At 33.4% G+C, this 20,276-nt stretch overlaps 2 protein-coding genes across 7 annotated transcripts in view; both read right to left on the bottom strand.

Annotated features, from left to right (window-relative positions):
* Positions 1-5,411, bottom strand: part of Upf1 (Upf1 RNA helicase) — a 31,112-nt gene extending 25,701 nt beyond the window's left edge. For all 6 annotated transcript variants that reach the window (XM_080178759.1, XM_080178756.1, XM_080178768.1 and 3 more), the window contains exons 1-5: positions 5,286-5,411; positions 2,912-3,002; positions 1,884-1,961; positions 945-1,133; positions 624-785 (exon numbers count right to left, since the gene is read on the bottom strand). In XM_080178759.1, the coding sequence (XP_080034885.1) occupies positions 624-785; positions 945-1,133; positions 1,884-1,961; positions 2,912-3,002; positions 5,286-5,404 (639 nt within the window). In that variant the 5' untranslated portion in view covers positions 5,405-5,411. The remainder of the gene's footprint in view (positions 1-623; positions 786-944; positions 1,134-1,883; positions 1,962-2,911; positions 3,003-5,285) is intronic.
* LOC145333629 (ankyrin repeat domain-containing protein 13A) overlaps positions 5,388-20,276 on the bottom strand; it is a 25,170-nt gene continuing 10,281 nt past the window's right edge. The window contains exons 13-19 of the mRNA XM_080178800.1: positions 14,151-14,247; positions 13,414-13,544; positions 12,971-13,135; positions 12,576-12,650; positions 12,176-12,263; positions 11,538-11,624; positions 5,388-11,403 (exon numbers count right to left, since the gene is read on the bottom strand). Coding sequence (XP_080034926.1) covers positions 11,393-11,403; positions 11,538-11,624; positions 12,176-12,263; positions 12,576-12,650; positions 12,971-13,135; positions 13,414-13,544; positions 14,151-14,247 — 654 coding nt within the window. The 3' untranslated portion in view covers positions 5,388-11,392. The remainder of the gene's footprint in view (positions 11,404-11,537; positions 11,625-12,175; positions 12,264-12,575; positions 12,651-12,970; positions 13,136-13,413; positions 13,545-14,150; positions 14,248-20,276) is intronic.

Below are 20,276 nucleotides of genomic sequence, written 5' to 3'. Positions count from 1 at the left end.
GGGCAAATTTTGGAATCCGAATCCGGAATCCGTTTTTTAATAGCGGATTCCGGATTCTTAATTGGTAGGCTAAAATTACAAATACAAATAACAGTTTTTTTTACAGACAAAACTTACCTAGTTACTTAAAATGTGGCAGACATATACCTAAAAAGTATTTTATTGTTTCTTCTTAACTACAGGTATAATGGTAGCTAGCATCCAAAGTTGCGTTTTTTTGTAAGTATTTATTTTCATTTCACAGCTTTTCATGCTTCATTTATTTTAAAAAAAAGCTTTTTAAAATACTGCTAGAATCCGGAAACCGCAAGGAATCCGCCACTTTGAATCCGAATCCGGCCCAAAAATTCGACGGATTGCCATCACTAATTATAGGTTGCTAATCTTTATATACATAGATTCGAATCTTTAGAACATTAACCTACATCTAGCCAGAGAATAAGAATTTGTAATTGTAAAAATAGATTTGGTTTGGCTCAAAAAATCTATTGACTATTTAATATTTTACCCGTGAATCCATTAAATTTGGTAGGACTGAAATTATCCAAAATAGTGTTAGCAAACAGACGCAATCATTAGGTATGATTTAAAAGAAGCTGTGCAACAACAACAAAAATATCTACCTTTAAACTATTTTGAGCTGCACAAGGTTGTCTACAAAGTAGCACGACCACACTATCCGCCTTGGCTGGTATAAAACCAAGGACAAACACATTCCTGACTCCGCAGCTGTAGCATTCAAGCACAGTTTCTCCCAGAGGTCCATCCTTGTGTAGAGTTACTTCCTATAATATAATATAAATTTTTAACAGAAAATTATCTAAAAAATAATCACAGATTACATGTGGTTTGCAGAAAATATGCTTTCATAGGCTACTACTTAGGTATGACCAACCTTTACTTAATGAATGGTACATTTAAGTATGAAAACAAGTAATGTTTACCTTATGTTTAGCTCTAACCATATGATTAACAATATGGCTGCCGGACGTATTCCCTCTGCTATTACAAAACCATCTCTTACAGATGTTACAGTTGACAAGAGTGGCAGGATCATGAATGCCACAGTATGCACAACTGTTGGAGGGGAGAGACAGACCGCTGACACCGCCCCCGTGGTCCTCCTCTTCATCCTGCAAATGTGTCACATTATTATTACAATCTTACCTTGCCGACTTTGTATTTTTAATAACTACTACAAAAAATTACCCAAAAGTAAATGTTTTAAAAAATGTAAAACAGAAAAAATATTAAGATATTAAGTAAAAATCTGATTTAATATATTTAATGCAAAATTGAAAAAAAAATTTGTTAAGTATATTTTTGTCTTTGGCTTTCTGTAATTCATTCTGTAACTACGCTTGCAATACTTGGGTAAATTATAAAGGAAACAAACCCTTTAACTCAAATTATGAAGGAAACAAACTCTTTACCTCAAATTATAAAGGAAACAAACCCTTTCCCTCAAATGATAAAGAAAACAAACCCTTTCCCTCAAATTATAAAGGAAACAAACCTTTTACCTCAAATTATAAAGGAAACAAACCCTTTCCCTCAAATTATAAAGGAAACAAACCCTTTACCTCAAATTAAAAAGGAAACAACCCCTTTACCTCAAATTATGAAGGAAACAAACCCTTTCCCTCAAATTATAAAGGAAACAAACCCTTTAACTCAAATTATGAAGGAAACAAACCCTTTAACTCAAATTATAAAGGAAACAAACCCTTTAACTCAAATTAAAAAGGAAACAAACCCTTTAACTCAAATTATGAAGGAAACAAACCCTTTACCTCAAATTATGAAGGAAACAAACCCTTTAACTCAAATTATAAAGAAAACAAACAATTTACCTCATAGCATAAAGGAAACAAACCCTTTACCTCAAATTGAAGCTCTTTATCTTCCCAATTATTATTTCTTTCTTCTTCTTCATCGATGATAAGCTTACTCAACTTATCCTGAAAGATAGAATTTTCATATATTGAAAAATCACAATATTTCTGTAAAATGTAGTAATATCTAAATGTCCATGTGTACATTGTGTAATAGGTAATGCTAAACCTTAAATCTTTTAGGCATAAATCTTGGGGAATATATTCTACATGGGATCCCCTACTAAAGGGGAGGGGGGAGGGAAAATATAGAAAAATATGTGGAAGGGGTAAAAAATGAATAGTACTGAAAACATTTTTTCTCTCTCATGGGGAAAAAACTAGGGGGGGGGGGGGGGATTAAATATTTTTCAGCCGGGGGAAAAAATGTATCCTGTGCAGAATGTACACCCCTGCAAAAATTTTTCTTTCAGATAAAAATAATAGGATTTAAATTGTTTGAAAAGGTAAAATGGGCAAACAAACACGTTTATTTGTTCTAAATTGTACAAATTTAAATTAACCGTTGATAAAATTGGCAGGGCATACCTATTGACAATTAATAAGTATACTATTAAGGTTGGTAGTTATTTCAATCTCTATCTTAAGATAATAAATGTATGGATATAGATTTATCATCCAAATAACTAATAATCGGACTGGATGTATATTTTTTTGAAATTGAAATAATTTTTTGACGAAATATCATAAAATGTTTTGTTGAGTTCAACAAAGTACTTAATAAAACCCCCATAAAATGAAGTAAACTGCAAATAGTACATTAGTCAAACTGTTTACATCATTATAGTCAACACCCCTTTTGCTAAATGAATTTCTCATTGAAAAAGTATACTTTTGTGTCAAAGCATTTGATGATTTATAATCTCAACACGTTAAACATATTTTTTTTTAAATCAAAACCTTAACTACTTTCATTAATTTAGCCCTATATAACAGAAACTAAGAAAATGCCTTACATCACTGCTGGAAGGTTGGTACATAGTCCCCTCCCCTTTAATTTTCTAAGAGTAAACTACCTTAATATTATCTTCCATCTGACTTTGTGATGGTAGGGTGTAGTTGAACTGGTAGTCATCCCCCTGCGTGTCTGCTCCCACTCCCAAGTCACTAAAAAAACAAACAATATTGAATGTATGTGTGTGTGTCAAGCAACGTGACTTTAACTGGCCCTATAAAAAGACAAGAAAAACAACATCCATCAAAGCGAAGCTCTAAAATCAGATGGTAGGTTCAAACAAACGTGAATACTTGAAGAGAATAAGAATTTTATATTGAACTAGATGGTACTACGTCAAACCCTAGATACGTCAAACAGTAGATGCGACAAACGCTAGACAGACAAACAGTAGACAGACAAACCATAGACACGACATACGCTAGATACGACAAACACTAGAATGCGACAAACGCTAGAATATGACAAACACTAGATTTTTTCTAAAGGCGACAAACAATAGATACGACAAACACTAGAATTAATCCTATTATGTAAAGTAATACGCTTTTTTTGTCTGTAGCGATGGATCTCACTAACCGCTAAACCGATATGGTTCTCATATTCAGTGAAGCTTTATGTGTGTCCAGGGAAGGTTTTTAACTAATTTTGTGGAGGGTATCTAACCCCCCCACCAAAAAAAAAATATTTTTTGTTCTTTTGAAATCTTAAAAAGAAAATGAAATAATCTTTTTTGTATGTACCAAAGGATCTCACTATCTGCTAAACTGATATGGTTCTTCTTTAGAGGGAAGCTTCATATAGGTCCAGAAGGTTTTTAACTAATTTGTGGAATTTAAATTATATTGCCTATTACTGACTAAAATTATAAGGTGATTATTATTTAAAGTAGTGCCTGTGGTAGGGGTTTGGAGAGGGGTGACAACACCTCCATTTAAATTTGAATTAGTATTGCCTGCATGCATTCCCCTATTTTTCCCCAAAATTACCCCAGATGAATCGTTGCACTGATTCAAAGACAAGGACAATATCATATGTAAGTAGTGCAACAACATTAAAGCAAGATTTTTTCTCTTGTAATAAACAAGTATTGTAAGTATGAATCTAAAAAGAAAAATTTCATTACAATTGAAATTATTTTATATTTATTTGATTTAACCCACGGCCTAGGTGAAATAGATTTCTGAAAAACGTTTCAGTCAAGCAACGGATTGTCAGAATTATAGATATACAAACATACATACACTTACTACTAAATAGCAGCGCTGTTGAAAAAGTGTTGTAAGGCGAAGTCATAAATGGTCAAATAATTAATGCTCATAAAATATTGCTCATCCTATTCCTAAGTGTATATTACTCCGCCCATTTATATTGATGTTTAAACAAAGCAACTGTAAAAAAAACTTTATACAAACATGTCATTTAAAAAAAATTATGTTTAGATTACTAAAATTCTTTATCTCTTTAATTATATTAGACTTAATTTAATAAACCTTCTTTGATGTATCTTATAACTGTTAATGACTATAAATACAAAAAAATAACACATGCTGGTTTAGTTTTAACTGTATTGCAAAATCACCTTTTCATTGCTATATCACATTTTCTCCAGGGAAGGGACAATGATAGCAGAGTGAGACGGGACAATGGGCTGTTTAGTACACTAGTCCCCAAAGTTTTATAAGAACGTTTTCTTAATCGTTGACTAAACAACTTTTGTTACTTTAATGAATTATGATTGGTTGGTTTAATAAGTTGAGTGTTCAAACGTTTCAACCACTTATTTTTGCTATAGGGGATGTCATAGATTTTTACAGCAATTATCTTATCTAGTTAGATCCCTGCATTAATATAAATATAAATTTAGTATTTATGAACGAAAAAATTTATAAATATTTTTAAAGTTTATATTCTAGCGTATGTCGCTTCTAGTTTTTGTCGCACTTTACAAATTCTACTGTTTGTCGCGAAATGGCAAATTCTACTGTTTGTCGTAGTCTAGTGTTTGACGTATCTATCGTTTGTCTGTCTAGCGTTTGACGCATCTACTGTTTGTCTGTCTAGCGTTTGTCGCATCTACTGTTTGACGTATCTAGGGTTTGACGTAGTACCGAACTAGATATCTATTGTAAATTGCGTAAATACAGGATATTGTTACCAAAAAGTAAAAAATTAAAAGGTTTTGATTAGACTTGCGAACTTACTGTAAACGTTTATAGAGTAGCTACGCTTTCTGAATTAATTTAACCCAACAGTTACAAATTATCATACAAAAACAATGTCCATAGGATAATTCTAAGAAGGCATTTAGAGCTATCCGTTGCATACAGACGGACCGAATTCAATTATAGAAAAGTTTTGATTTTTTTAAAATTATTTTTTGGCAGAAGAAATCATTTTCATATGCAGGTTTGCTATGATTTTACTGAACTTACTTGTCAAGCTCTGGGTCAAGAAATGTGAGAGGTTGTGAGCTAGGTCCATATGCATCAATACTCATCTTACTAGGCGCATAGTCTGTACAACAACAAGGGATGTCTGAAAGTAGATACATAGTTGTAAGCTGGGCTTGTAAAAACAATTTTATTTTTCATTTTTTGGATTGATTTTTTAGTAGGTATTAATATTACTAAAATTATTTTGGAATGCATATAAATGAAGCAGGACCTGTAAATCTTAGCAATGGCACCGCATTTCTTTAAATAGTTACGAGAAATTTTAGCAATACCTATATTATTTTACAAGATAAAATCAATCCTAAATATTTGAAAAAATGTTTTTTTTTACCCAGTACATTTACATTTACTTAATATGCAATTATTACAATTTTACATAACATATCAAAATAAACCTTAAACCCATAGATTTTTTAAAGTTCAAAATCTATGAATTTTTAAGTTTATAAACAGTCAATACAGCACAATGTCATTTAACAACTATAATAGTCATTTTTCTAAAAAAAACATTAACATTAATTGTGGAAGCAATTTAATTTACAACAATGTACCTAGGGAAAAACATCATAGGGTATATTTTTTAAAATCACAATTTATATCAAATAAATAATTTGGAATTTTTTTTTGACAAGATCTAAATGTTTTACATAGTAATTTTATAAAGATTTGTGCATAACTTTTAATCATTACAAAAATCGAATCTTAAAATGCAAATTAATTTACAAATAAACTTAATTCAAATCACAGAAATAAATCACAAAAAAATAAAAGGTTAACATAAATAAGTGAACAACTAGGTATAGTTCAAGTATTAGTCTAGGGACAAAGTCAATGAACTATTATTTCATTACTTTTATCTGTAATTAGATAGTCATGTATGCTCTTTTGTCCTACAACATAATTAAAGATATTTTATAAACTTTATAATGCCTACAATTTAGTGGTAAATAAACTTTTTAGCCGGTTTAACAAAAAAAAAGTGATACTTGTTAGTCAACAAAAGTTTACTCTTGGAATGTTTCAAATACACGTGAAATAATGTCAGGGTTAAATATGTTTCAATGAGCAGTTTAGTCATGACACATTTACGTTTTATTACATTTTAAGAAATTAGCTGCTCTGTTTTAAAACTTAATAAAGACATTTTTTTTTGATGTATTCAATCAGAACTAAATCCAGACTGGACAGCCAATTTTGAAAATAAAAAACGTACATAACGTACACACAAAAAATACGTTACGTACATAAAAAAAGTAAAAAACGTACAAAAAAACGTACATTCCTAATAAAAATAAGTTAAATAATTTCCTAGTTACCTATTATCAATACATTTAAGTCTACTAGCAGCTACCTGTAAAGGAGAACCATAGCGAACTGACAGACACAAGATATCCTCTTACTCTATTTAAAAGAACTAGCGTCTACGCTCCTAAAGGCCTCTAGGGGCACTTGAGGAGGGAAGAGTTGAATTCAATAAAAAAACATGGATGACAACATACATAAGTAGCGAAGCTCAAAAGTTATTTATAGACATCTGGAAAAAAAATTAACTTAAAATCAGTGAGCAATTAAAATTCATTTTTGGGGGGAGGAGGTAGTTTTTTTTCTAAAGTCAATTTCTCTTGGGAGGGTGGATGGTGACACTCTTCCCCAAAATAGTTAAAAAACTTCCAAAAACCTATGAGAAGTTATCCTGTTAAGGAGAACCATATCGGTTCCGTGGTTAGCGAGATTCTTTGGTACAAACAAACAGACATCCTGTTATTATGTACAAAGTATATCCTATTATAAGGACCAGCGACTACGCCCTTAGAGGCCTCTAGAGGAACTTAATTAGGGGGGGGGGGAGTTGAATTAAAAACCCATTTTTTTTATTTAAAAATAAAAAGTAAAAAACAAGGATGACAACATCCTTAAGTAGCGAAGCTCAAAAGTTATGAATGGAAATCTGGGAAATATATAAACTATAGAGTAGTGTCGTAAAAAATAAGCATTTAACTTATTTAAATAAATCACAAAAACTTTTAAAAATATATAACGTGATAATCTAGAAATAAATTCAGCCACCCAACCAATAAGCAAATCTCAATGAAATTTAGTGGAAGTATTAAGAATGAAAACTAATACAATCCCTGACAATTACAACCGTCTATCAGGAATATGAGTAGAGAAAATCACAAAAACCTATACATCTAGGAATCGATCTAGCACTGCAACAAAAGACAAACCTTAAAGAAACTTTTTGAAAATATGTAGAATAGGAATTTATTTATTTCCTGAAAATTTCAGCCGTCTATCTTGAATAGAAGTCGAGAAAACCATGAAAAAAAGAAAATCTAGGAATAGATCTTCTAGCACCCCAACCAAAAGGCAAATCTCAATGAAAATATGTAGAATGTGAACTTATTCAATCAAAAAACAGGAGCCGAGAAAATCACGTTTCTCCGATAGCATAACGGACTGACAAAGTGATTATAGAGTAGCTTCGCTAATAAATTTTTTAGTGAGGGAGGGGGGAGTAGACCACCCCCACTTCTGATTTCAATTTTAAAAAGAAAGAGAAAATAGGGGAAGTGTGGTGATTTTTTTCTAAGAGTAAATTCTCTTGGGAGGGTGGTTGTACCCTCTCCCAGGACCTATGAGAAGCTACCCTGTAAAGGAGAACCATATCGGTTTAGCGGTTAGCGAGAACCTTCGGTACAAATAAACTGACAGAGAGACATACATCCTGTATATTCTATAAAATAAAGTAGTAAGTTTTTTGTCTGATGCTTAAGATTTTCATAACTACTTCACACAGTTACCGAGATGGTTTTAGGCTATTTTTCTACCATTTTGAATACAGGTTCTTGAAGGGATATGGAAGGACAGAGAAAATAGCCTACAACCTCACAATGATCATGTCGGTTCAGCAGTTAGCGAGATTCTTCGTTACAGAAAAAAAGGATTTATAGGATAAATATATAATAGGATATAGGGTTATTTTGTCTATTGCTAAAGATCTCAGAAAATACTAGTCTTTGATACAAAGTAAATCAGTGCCTGTCTGTCTAAAGCTTAAGATCTTGGTAACCACTGAACAGATTGGGTTCTAATCATCAGGGAATATATCTACTGGTCCTGTGGTAGTTTTAGGCTATTTTCTTAGAGTGTGGGAAACCCACCCTCCAAAAAAAATCAACCACCCCTCAATTTATTTTCATAAACTAATGCAAATCAGCGGGGTGGGGGAACCCCCACCGCACCCTGGGGAGAAGCCTAAATGAAAAAAATAATCACAATCTTTTTTTATATTTTTTTTTGGACAAATTTCCAACAAACGATTCTATAAAAGAGGGGACGAAGCCTCTAGAGGCTAGGGGCGAAGCCTCTAATCCTAGTAGAAAGTAAAAAAAGAAAAAAACCATCACAGGACTATTAGGTATATTCCATGAAGAGTAGAGCCCAATAGATTCAGTGGTTACTGAGATATTAAGCTTCTGATATACAGACGGACAAGCAGACGGACAGACATCATTCTACTTTGTATTATAGATAATATACTATTTTTGTAATACTTTTTGTACAAATACAAATAAATATACAAATACTTTTATATTTATATTTGATTCTTATTCTTTAAAAACTGAAGATACCAAAAAATAAGACTTCTTAATCCTAAACTGAGCACCCTATGATATCTCGGAAAATTTACCCAAGTATATAAAGAATTTGAAAAAAATTATCGTAAAATCTATTAAAGGGGTAGTTGCATGAAATGCATTTAAACTTGAATTTAGTCAACTGCATATCTCTTTCTGTTCAATAGTTTAAACTAAATCTATAGGACATATATTTCAAATCCATAAATTTAAACTGTAAGTTTTAATAACATATATGCATAATTTACCTACATATTTTTGTTCTATGAAAATTTAAGATAATATTGAATTTATTTAATATAATACACCTATAGTTTTTGTTAAAATTTTCGTACAAAACATACAAATTACTTTTCTGCTAATATTTGATTCTTATTATTTAAAAAAAAACGTAAAACGTACAAAAAATACAAATTTCAAAATACGTTACGTACACATATCAAAATAACGTCCAGAACGTACACAGATTCGATGCGTAACGTACAAAACGTACACTCTGGCCAGTCTGTAAATCAATCACTACTATTAAAAGAGGACTATCCACGAACAAGAGCACGTGATTCTAAGTACCTTCCAGCATTGATCCTAAGTATTTTCTTTCAGAATATAATAGGTCACCACTAATAATTACTATATTGACGAGAAAATTTATGTTTCACCACTTCAAGTTGAAGAAAAGTAAAAAAATGTTCAGGTTTTTTAGTCAAAATTCTATCAAACATTTTGTTGAGTTCGGGGTGTCTTTAATTGTCCATGTTGTCAAATGATAAAAAATTTAAAAAGTTAAAAGCACATTTACTATATATCATATGTATGTTTAAATTAATGCTAGTATGGATTAATTTACAATCTAAATAACACAAGTATTTGCATATGTATCATCAAATATCCATTTTATTAAAAGAATTAGCTTCATAAAAGTTTTCAAAATCAATTAAAATACCTAAAAAAAATATGGTGAAACATAAATTTTCTCGTCAATACAATAATGATATATCGTGACATATTATATTCTGAAAGAAAATACTTAGGATCAATGCTGGAAGGTACTTAGAATCATGTGCTCTCGTTCGTGGATAGTCCTCTTTAAAAAAATAAAACAAATCATTCACGAAGCAGCTTATAGTGCCTATTAAAATGACATCATATAATACAAATGACCAGTATACATTGTAATTGACCAATGGTAAAATGTATACTGGCCTATCATTGGTCATTTGTACTATATGACGTTTAAATAGGCACTATAAGCTGCTTCATCATTCACCTCTTCTATTCTTAATTAACATTTATTCTGACAATTGTATAAAAAAAAAACTTATGGATGTCACGTTGAATGTTTGTTTATCTGTGTGAATGCTTAAAGATTACTAAAATACTAGGGTTGGGCCGGATATCGGATATTGAAACTATCCGGCCGGATATCCGGCCGCACCGGATATTGAAACTATCCGGCCGGATATCCGGCCACACCGGATATCCGGATATTGAAACTAACCGGCCGGATATCCGGATACCGGATATTGAAACTATCCGGCCGGATATCCGGCCACACCGGATATCCGGCCAAACCCTATAAAATACACAAACAAACATCAGCTGAGAGGAAAATAGTATTTATTCATTTGTGATTGTTATGAACTAGGATTTTGAAACCTTTAAAAACATTTTTGCTTTCAAAATTCCGAGAGGCAAAATTCACAATGTACAAACGTATGTTGTGGAAAACACTTTTCATTTCGAGATATTTCTCGTTTTTTAAAAAAGCAAAGTAGTTTTACCCGGTTGCAATTTCTATATCCTTTAGCATCAAAACAAAAATTAGTTTACATTTTTTCTATCCATACATACATATGAGTATAAAAAGACGTTTCTTTTCCATTTCTCCTTCGCAAATATTTCCAACTTTAAACAACTAACACTTTGAACAATAATACCTACAAATATACCTTAACTTTTTTATAGGGTTGGACCGGATACTTTTTTGGCTGGAAACCGGATACCGGATATTCGGCTGATTTCTAATGCCGGATAACCGGATATCCGGCGTCAAAAAACAACCAGGTATCCTGTAACCGGATAGTTTTAATATCCGGTATCCAGCCGGATATTGAAAATGGCCGGATAACCGGCCAAACCGGATATCCGGCCCAACCCTAATTTTTAACCAATCATTCTAAGAATTTTCAACATTATATTCCTAACTGTAAAGTCAAACTTTATATAAAACATACTTTTATAAATAGTTTAATTTTTTAATGCACCTTTCATAACTACAATAAGCATATTTTAATTGAAATAGCAATGATTTCTACTAAAAACTTTTTTTATTTTATAAGTTTATATTCTGATAAGGTTAAAAATTTATTTTTTCTCTTCTATCAAAATCCTTAGCTGATCTGTCTTCCTGTATACCAGTGTATAATTAAAGGTTTATTCATCAAACTACTTTTCCTAAGAAAGAAAATATAATGAATATAAGCTAGAAATCTGATTACTAACCAACTAGTTCTGCAGTTACACTTAGTCATATAAAGTTCTTGTTCCACAAACAAATCTATTTGTTAATAATATCATTATATTTATTCCTGAAGGCTAAGTTGCAATACTCTGGCTAACATCTCTTCTTCTTCTAATCTTAACTGTTCCTCTCTTTTTCTCAATTCCGCTTGCCTGGATGGCGTATGCATGAAAAATAGAACAGTACTTGGCTAACACGAGTGCAGCTTCGAAACCGATTAATATAAAGTCAATTAATACCGTTTCTAAGCCATACTGAAAAATCATGTATCATAGCATCGTTTTAAAGCCAGTTTTCGACGAATATTAAAAGTCCTAAAATTAAAACCAAGTTTGTTAGCCCGAGCCTTTTTAATTTTAATATCCGCGGAAAGCTGTCAAGAATGCTATGCTATAAATTTCTATTCTCTCAGGCTTGTTAAAAATGTGACATGAAATAGTTTTAGATAATGCTTAGGTATAGAGTTGGTTTCATGCTATAAGATTGACGCAAGTCTTACACTTGAAATACTCAGAACTCAGGGACCAAGTGTAGAGAATATATTGAATAAGCAGAAGATAGCAGGAAATAGGCTCACACGAAATTCATTCCTAACTTGTCAATTTTAAAAAATAATTCAATAGTATCCATATGAATGAGAATACAATGGTTATCAGCAATTTAATTACTAGGAAGCAAATATCATTATTTCATGCATAATTTCCTGGCAGATTCTTCAGCTTCGCTAAGTCGCAGGGCCATACTAAGATCGTCCTCTGTCGCCTCTTCAACTAACTCCACGCTGCTAGTTTTTGTCTGTAATTTTTTATATAAGAAATCAAAATATTGACTTGACTTCTATCACATGGGATCTACTCTTTAATACCTCACCGTTCGTTGCCGTTTTATGGCAGGTGTTCTAAATTAAGTCGCATTAATGAATAATTTTCTCCGCTGAGGAGATTGAGATAAGAGTTGTACTGATATTTTTTATTTAGTATCCAAACTACTCAATTATTAAACAACCAAAGGAAAGTTAAGTGAATGTATTGCGACCACCACCGTATCTCAGTGCGTTACCACTAAGCTATGACTCCCCTTATAAAGATAGCAATATATTTCACTTACTTCTACAGTAGTAACCTGTTTCTCTAGTGCGGTTGCAGAACCTTTGAATTCTCTCATACTTGCCTCGATAGCTTCCTGCGATAACAATAATTATAATAATAGTAGTTATTCAGTCATTTACACAAAAGGGTCAATTACAGATGCTAACAGATATCTATGAAAACTGCAACCGCCGAAAACCGCCGAGAAAAGGCAAAAAAAAATTCGGCGGGAAACGGCGGTTTTCGGCGGTTGCGCCGCCGTTTCTTCACAGTTCCATATTTTACCCCTATAAAGCAACTGCCATGCAAAATCTCAGACCTGTAACTCTTTTTTTAGTTGAGTTCCTTTGTTGACTTTTAGTTTTGGTTTCAAAAGTGTCAATTTCGCCCTCCCCCCCCCCCCCCCTTTGATACCTGTAATAATCTTTCTTCATTCTCAATATGAAACCTCTGGTTGAATGGCAATGGTCTTGCGGCCAGATCAGCCCCATTCTCTCCAGGACTTTTGGGTCCAGCACCATTCCGCCCGTTTCTCTCCTCGGGGTGGGTTTCGGTCCCCAATGCTTCCCAAATGTCAACCTTAAAAATAAGATTGCTAATAATTTTGTTAAAAGTTAACATTTTATAGTTACCAAAAAAAGGTCAAGAAGATTATAAAACCTTATGGGCAGCAACTTATTTAACAAGAAAAAATATAAAACACTAAAATAAACTAATTTTCACTTATAGGTTACATACATTTTCCTTTTTTCAAGTTTCACTTGTGATATTTTTTCAATAATATTTTCTGTAAATTGAATAATTTTAATAACAACCCAAATTCCAAGAATTCTGAAACTTGCCAAAAACCCTCTGACCTGCTCATTGCTGGTAGTGTTAGTATTATTAAGACTTTGTCTGATGGCATACTGAAGTAATAAATCTTCTTCATCTCCCGCGTATTGTTGCTGTCTCGCACTGCTTGCTCCGTTACCAAGAGTTGTGTACGCTAGAATAATATTTATTTTTAACTTTTCACCCAAAATTGTCTTTTAAAGCAGGGCTCGGCAGCCGCGCGTCAGTTGCGTGTAAGCCTCAGTTAAATCGTCATATTATAACTAAGCTGGATGTCTAAACCTGTTCCCAAACAGACAACCCATCTTTTCGGAATTTATTTTCTCGTATTCATTCGAATCCGGTGGATAGGAACCGGGTCTCATCCATACGAAAAAACTATGTCTAGCATCGTATTATATCCAGTTTTCTACGAATATAGAAATGTACAATCATAAGATTAAAACCAGTTTTTTAGCCCGTGCCTTCGGCATCTCGGGGCTAAAAAAATGGTTTTTATCTTATAATTGTACATTCTATATCCGCGGAAAGCCGTTTATAATACGATGAAAGAAATGACTATTTTTGCACACAAGCTGATTTAGATTTGAGTGTTATGTAGGGCTGACGCGCGGCTGCCGAGCCCTGTTAATAGGTTTCTTTTGAAATAAGTACAAAATGAAAATCTTTATTCCTTGTGTTAGTTCGTACTACCATTGATATCTAAGAACTTTTCTAAAAAATGAAACCTATATTTTCAGAAACTTTAATAAGTTCCTACCTCTTGGAATCTCAAAAACAGAATCATCAATAGCTGCGCTGCTACGTCCACAATCTTCTCTGATGCTTGTCACACCTCGTACTGACTCATCTAATGCCTAAATTATAATGTGTCACAATAAATATGTATTCATTTAGAGGATTAGATAGACTCCTATCCTACCAGTATTTTAGTTACTTAAACAGGTCTTGAATAAATCTTTTTCGTATTTATGACACGGGAGTACATAGTGCATGGGATCCACTGTAAAAAAAGGGGTAGTGGGGGGGGGGGGGGGGTAGAATGATATACCACACTTTTCTGGGATCTTGCTGTGTCAAGTATCAACTGTTGGGAATATCAAAGGATGACTCCATGCAAAATTTGAGCCGGATCCGGCCAAAACCGGCCGTGAATTTTATGAAAAACCGGTTTTTTCCGGTTTTTAGGGGGTATCTGTAAATCGATTCAGCTGGAGCAAAACCGGTTAGAGGTACAAAAAATTTTACTTCACATAAAATTTAGCCAATGCAATTGCCTACAAAAATGTACTTCATCATCAACTTGATTGGACAACTCTTTCCCCTCCTAAATGTCCATTAAAACCTCGGAAACGGCAAAAATCGCCAAAAATCACGCCTTCGGCGGCAAATAACGGCTAAACGGTCAGCCGGAGGCAAATGAAACATAAATAAAGAAATGTCTGCCTCAAAAAGTTGTTCAACATCAAAGAGATGCTTGAAGTCTCTAAAACGACTCCTTCCCCTCCTTTAAAGGACTCTCCACAGAAAAATCAACTTTGGATTTTTGAAAATCTAACCTGAAATTATTATTCTCTGTTCAATTTTAAGCATTTTTTGTTTTTGTGGCATCGCGATCGAAGCCCTTTGAAATTTTTTACCTCCTTTAAGTGAATCCTCCCGCCATTCAATTTGTGCTGCTTTAGTGATTTTTAGCTTCTATGTTGCCGCATTCATCGCCCTTCTCCGCTGCTATTCATTGCTGTATGTTGCGTTTCAATACATGCTCCCCTCTCCCTTGTTCAGAAATTAAATGGAGGCTGGGGGTGTTGTGTATAGCGACGTACGCAATGTATAGCGGAGTAGCGGCGGAGAAGGGCGATGAATGCGGCAACTGCAGCAAAAGATGGTTATATTTGGCGGAGGCGAACACAAAATGGAGGGGGCAGGATTGTCCAGTCAAGGAAGAGGATAAATCGTAGAGCGGCCGGTTGCAATGGAGCAAATGTTCTTTAGCGGCAAACATATATTGAGTGGAGGAAAGTGTAGTATATATTGTTATAGTGGCAGTACAAATAGGCGTCGGACAAAATTTTCAAAGGGCTTCGATCGCGATGCCACAAAAACAAAAAATGCCTAAAATTGAACAGAGAATAATAGTTTCAGGTTAGATTTTCAAAAATCCAAAGTTGATTTTTCTGTGGAGAGTCCTTTTCAGGGGAAAAACTGAAAAAACGTGATTTTCAAAAGTATGCCCACTTCGTGGGTGTGGGGGGCACTGAACCCGTCACCCCAGGGTCACCAAATATAAAGTCTAGGCGGCCCACAATGCTGAATTTTCACCAAGTGAAAGTCTTGTGTCATTATCTCTTATGAGAAAAAAGTTATTAATTAATTAAAATTTCAAATTGTGATTTTTTGATGGATTTCTTTGATGAAATGACAGGCCAGGGTGGGCATACAAAAAACCCACCAAAAAAAACCCACCCAGGGTTTTTTTAAAAACCCATTGAAAAAAAACCCAAGGTTTTTTGGGTTTTTGAAAAAACATTGAAATTTCACGTTAAAAGGGAGGGGGCGAAAGTGACACTTTTTGAAACCAAAACTAAAAGTTAAAGGAACTCAACTAAAAAAAGAGTTACAGGTCTGACATTTTGCATGGCAGTTGCTTTTTAGGGGTACAATATGGAACTGTAAAGAAACGGCGTCGCAACCGCCGAAAACCGCCGAGAAAAGGCAAAAAAAATTCGGCGGGAAACGGCGGTTTTTGGCGGTTGCGCCGCCGTTTCTTCGCAGTTCCATATTTTACCCCTATAAAGCAACTGCCATGCAAAATCTCAGACCTGTAACTCTTTTTTTAGTTGAGTTCCTTTGTTTACTTTTAGTTTTGGTTTCAAAAAGTGTCACTTTCGCCTCCCCCCTTTACAAATTAAACCTCTATTTACTCAAAGACTAGGATCTAATAACATTTTAAAGCAAATTTTACCTAAAAAACGTAAAAAAATATGAAGTAAGGGGGGAGGGGGGGTTAATGCAACCATCTCGTAATCAATGATTAAATGGCACTTAGAATTCGAATTTTGATCTGAAATTTTGCATGAATAATCCTTGGTAAGTCTATTTTCCCTAAATCGAACAAAAAGTTGGAAAAGTAATGGCTAACAGCTGGCAGCTCAGATGTTTTGCCATTTTTCGGCTATCTTAAGAGCAAATTAGTCACAAAACATATCTACACATAATACTTTTTGTCGCTCAAAAACCTTATCAAACGGTTCTAGCTGGTTGCTTTAGGTACTAGAAAGGAGGATGTGCTTAAGGACCATTTGGGCAGGGGGGGGGGGTTTACTCGAGAACCCTTAGAGCTAGAGGGAGCTAATTTTGGATTTAAGCTTCTATGGGGCCAAAGTTACTTTTAAAATTATCGTCGACCCCCCACCCCCCCCCAAAATTTTTTTTTTGGGGGGGGGGTAAAAATTTTTTTTATTGCATTTCTCGCCGAATTAGGCAATTTGGAATCATTTGAGACCATGTTATTTTTTTCAAAAAATTTTCGCCTTACAAGCAACCCTGCGGGGGGACTTAGTCATTTTTTTCAAATTCTCGTTTATGAAGGTATATCTTAAATACAGTATGCTACTCTCTTAGTTTTAAAGATAATTGGATGAAATCTTTTTGATTGTGTCACTAATTACCCCAAGTTTTGGTATCTTTAAAAAAAACGGCGGCGGAACCGCCGCTTTTGCCGACCGCCGCTGTTTTCCGCCGCCACCAAAAAAGAAATTTTTTATTGCATTTCTCGCCGAATTAGGCAATTTGGAATCATTTGAGACCATGTTATTTTTTCAAAAATTTTTCCCCTAACAAGCAACCCTGCGGGGGGAACTTAGTCATTTTTTTCAAATTCTCGTTTATGAAGGTATATCTTAAATACAGTATGCTACTCTCTTTGTTTTAGAGATAATTGGATGAAATCTTTTGGGCTGGGTCACTAAGGGGGGGGGGGGAAGTTTGTACAGTTATAGGAAATGAAATTCAGTATAAAAGTTTGGGAGGGCCGTGTGGGCTTGTTTTTATAGTTATCAACCTAATTCTTTTTGTAGGCTCTCTTATATGACTGGATGTACACATAAAACTTTGAAAATTGAATTTCGGCACTTTCCTTCTAGGGGCTTGTGGAGCAAAAGACCCCCAAAAACACTAAAAATATGAGTTCTGAGCTTATTTTTAAAGATATCAACCTGATTTTTTTAAGGAAACTTTTTAAACATAACCAAACTAGGGAACCATTACAGATTTCATTTTGGGACTTTCCTTCTAGGGGCTTTTGGAGCAAAAGAACCACAAAACACTAAAAATATTAGTTCTGAGCTTGTTTTTAAAGATATCAACCTGATTTTTTTAATAATACTTTTTTAACATAACTGAATCAACGAACCATTACAGATTTCATTTTGGGACTTTCCTTCTAGGGGCTTGTGGAGCAAAAGACCCCCAAAAACTAAAAATATGCGTTCTGAGCTTATTTTTAAAGATATCAACCTGATTTTTTTAAAAATGATACTTTTTTAACTTAACTGAATCAACGAACCATTACAGATTTCATTTTGGGACTTTCCTTCTAGGGGCTTGTGGAGCAAAAGACCCCCAAAAACACTAAAAATATACGTTCTGAGCTTATTCTAAAGATACCAACCTGATTTTTTTAAAATAATACTTTTTTAACATAACTGAATCAACGAACCATTACAGATTTCATTTTGGGACATCACTTTCCTTCTAGGGGCTTGTGGAGCAAAAGACCCCCAAAAACACTAAAAATATGAGTTCTGAGCTTATTTTTAAAGATATCAACCTGATTTTTTTAAGGAAACTTTTTGAACATAACCAAACTAGGGAACCATTACAGATTTCATTTTGGGACTTTCCTTCTAGGGGCTTTTGGAGCAAAAGAACCACAAAACACTAAAAATATTAGTTCTGAGCTTATTTTTAAAGACATCAACCTGATTTTTTAAAACAATACTTCTTTAACATAACCAAACTAGGAAACCATTTTCGGACTTTCCTTCTAGGGTTTACTGGAGCAAAAGACCCCCAAAACACTAAAAATATTGGGACTTTCCTTCTAGGGGCTTGTGGAGCAAAAGAACCACAAAACACTAAAATATTAGTTCTGACCTTATTTTTAAAGATATCAACCTGATTTTTTTAAGAACACTTTTTTAACATAACCGAACTTGGTAACTTTTACAGATTTCATTTAGGGACTATCCTTCCAGAAGCTAGTGGGGCAAAAGACCTCCAAAAAGTATTATGTTAAAAAAGTATTACTTTTAAAAAAATCAGGTTGATATATTTAAAAATAAGCTTAGAACTCATACTTTTAGTGTTTTTGGGGGTCTTTTGCTCCACAAATCACAAGAATAAAAGTCCCAAAATGAAATCTGTAATGGTTCGTTGATTCGGTTATGTTAAAAAAGTATTATTTAAAAAAAATCAGGTTGATATCTTTAAAAATAAGCTCAAAACTCATATTTTTAGTGTTTTTGGGGGTCTTTTGCTCCACTAGACCCTTAAAGGAAAGTCCGAAATGAAATCTGTAATGGTTCCTTAATTCAGGTATGTTAAGAAAGTTTTCTTTAAAAAAAATCAGGTTGACATCTTTAAAATTAGCTCAGAACTCATATTTTTAGTGGTTTAAGGGTTGTTTGCTCCACAAGCCCCTAGAAGGAAAGTCCCAAAATGAAATCTGTAATGGTTTGTTGATTCGGTTATGTTAAAAAAGTATTATTAAAAAAATCAGGTTGATATCTTTAAAAATAAGCTTAGATCTCTTATTTTAAGTTTTTGGGGGTCTTTTGCTCCACAAGCTCCTAGAAGGAAAGTTCCAAATAAAATCTGTAATGGTTCGTTGATTCGGTTATGTTAAAAAAGTATTATTTTAAAAAAACAGGTTGATATCTTTTAAAATAAGCTTAGAACTCATATTTTTAGTGTTTTGGGGGGATCTTTTGCTCCACAAGCCCCTAGAAGGAAAGTCCCAATATGAAATATGTAATGGTTCGTTGATTCAGTTATGTTAAAAAAGTATTATTTAAAAAAATCAGGTTGATATCTTTAAAAATAAGCTCAGAACTCATATTTTTAGTGTTTGGGGGGTTTTTGTGCTCCACAAGCCCCAAGAAGGAAAGTCCAAAAATGAAATCTGTAATGGTTTGTTGATTCAGTTAAGTTAAAAAAGTATCATTTTTAAAAAAATCAGGTTGATATCTTTAAAAATAAGCTCAGAACGCATATTTTTAGTTTTTGCCCCAAGAAGGAAAGTGCCGAAATTCAATTTTCAAAGTTTTATGTGTACATCCAGTCATATAAGAGAGCCTACAAAAAGAATTAGGTTGATAACTATAAAAACAAGCCCACACAGCCCTCCCAAACTTTTATACTGAATTTCATATCCTTTACATTGTACAGTTACAGGATATGAAATTCAGTATAAAAGTTTGGGAGGGCTGTGTGGGCTTGTTTTTATAGTTATCAACCTAATTCTTTTTGTAGGCTCTCTTATATGACTGGATGTACACATAAAACTTTGAAAATTGAATTTCGGCACTTTCCTTCTTGGGGCTTGTGGAGCACAAAAACCCCCCAAAAACTTAAAATAAGAGATCTAAGCTTATTTTTAAAGATATCAACCTGATTTTTTTAATAATACTTTTTTAACATAACCGAATCAACAAACCATTACAGATTTCATTTTGGGACTTTCCTTCTAGGGGCTTGTGGAGCAAACGACCCTTAAACCACTAAAAATATGAGTTCTGAGCTAATTTTAAAGATGTCAACCTGATTTTTTTTAAAGAAAACTTTCTTAACATACCTGAATTAAGGAACCATTACAGATTTCATT

Source organism: Acartia tonsa, chromosome 2, assembly GCF_053477335.1.
Source record: "Acartia tonsa isolate MP-2025a chromosome 2, ASM5347733v1, whole genome shotgun sequence".
Taxonomy (NCBI): Eukaryota; Metazoa; Arthropoda; class Copepoda; order Calanoida; family Acartiidae; genus Acartia; species Acartia tonsa.
The sequence above is the reverse complement of the archived record's forward strand: the minus strand, read 5'-3'. Positions and strand labels throughout refer to the sequence as shown.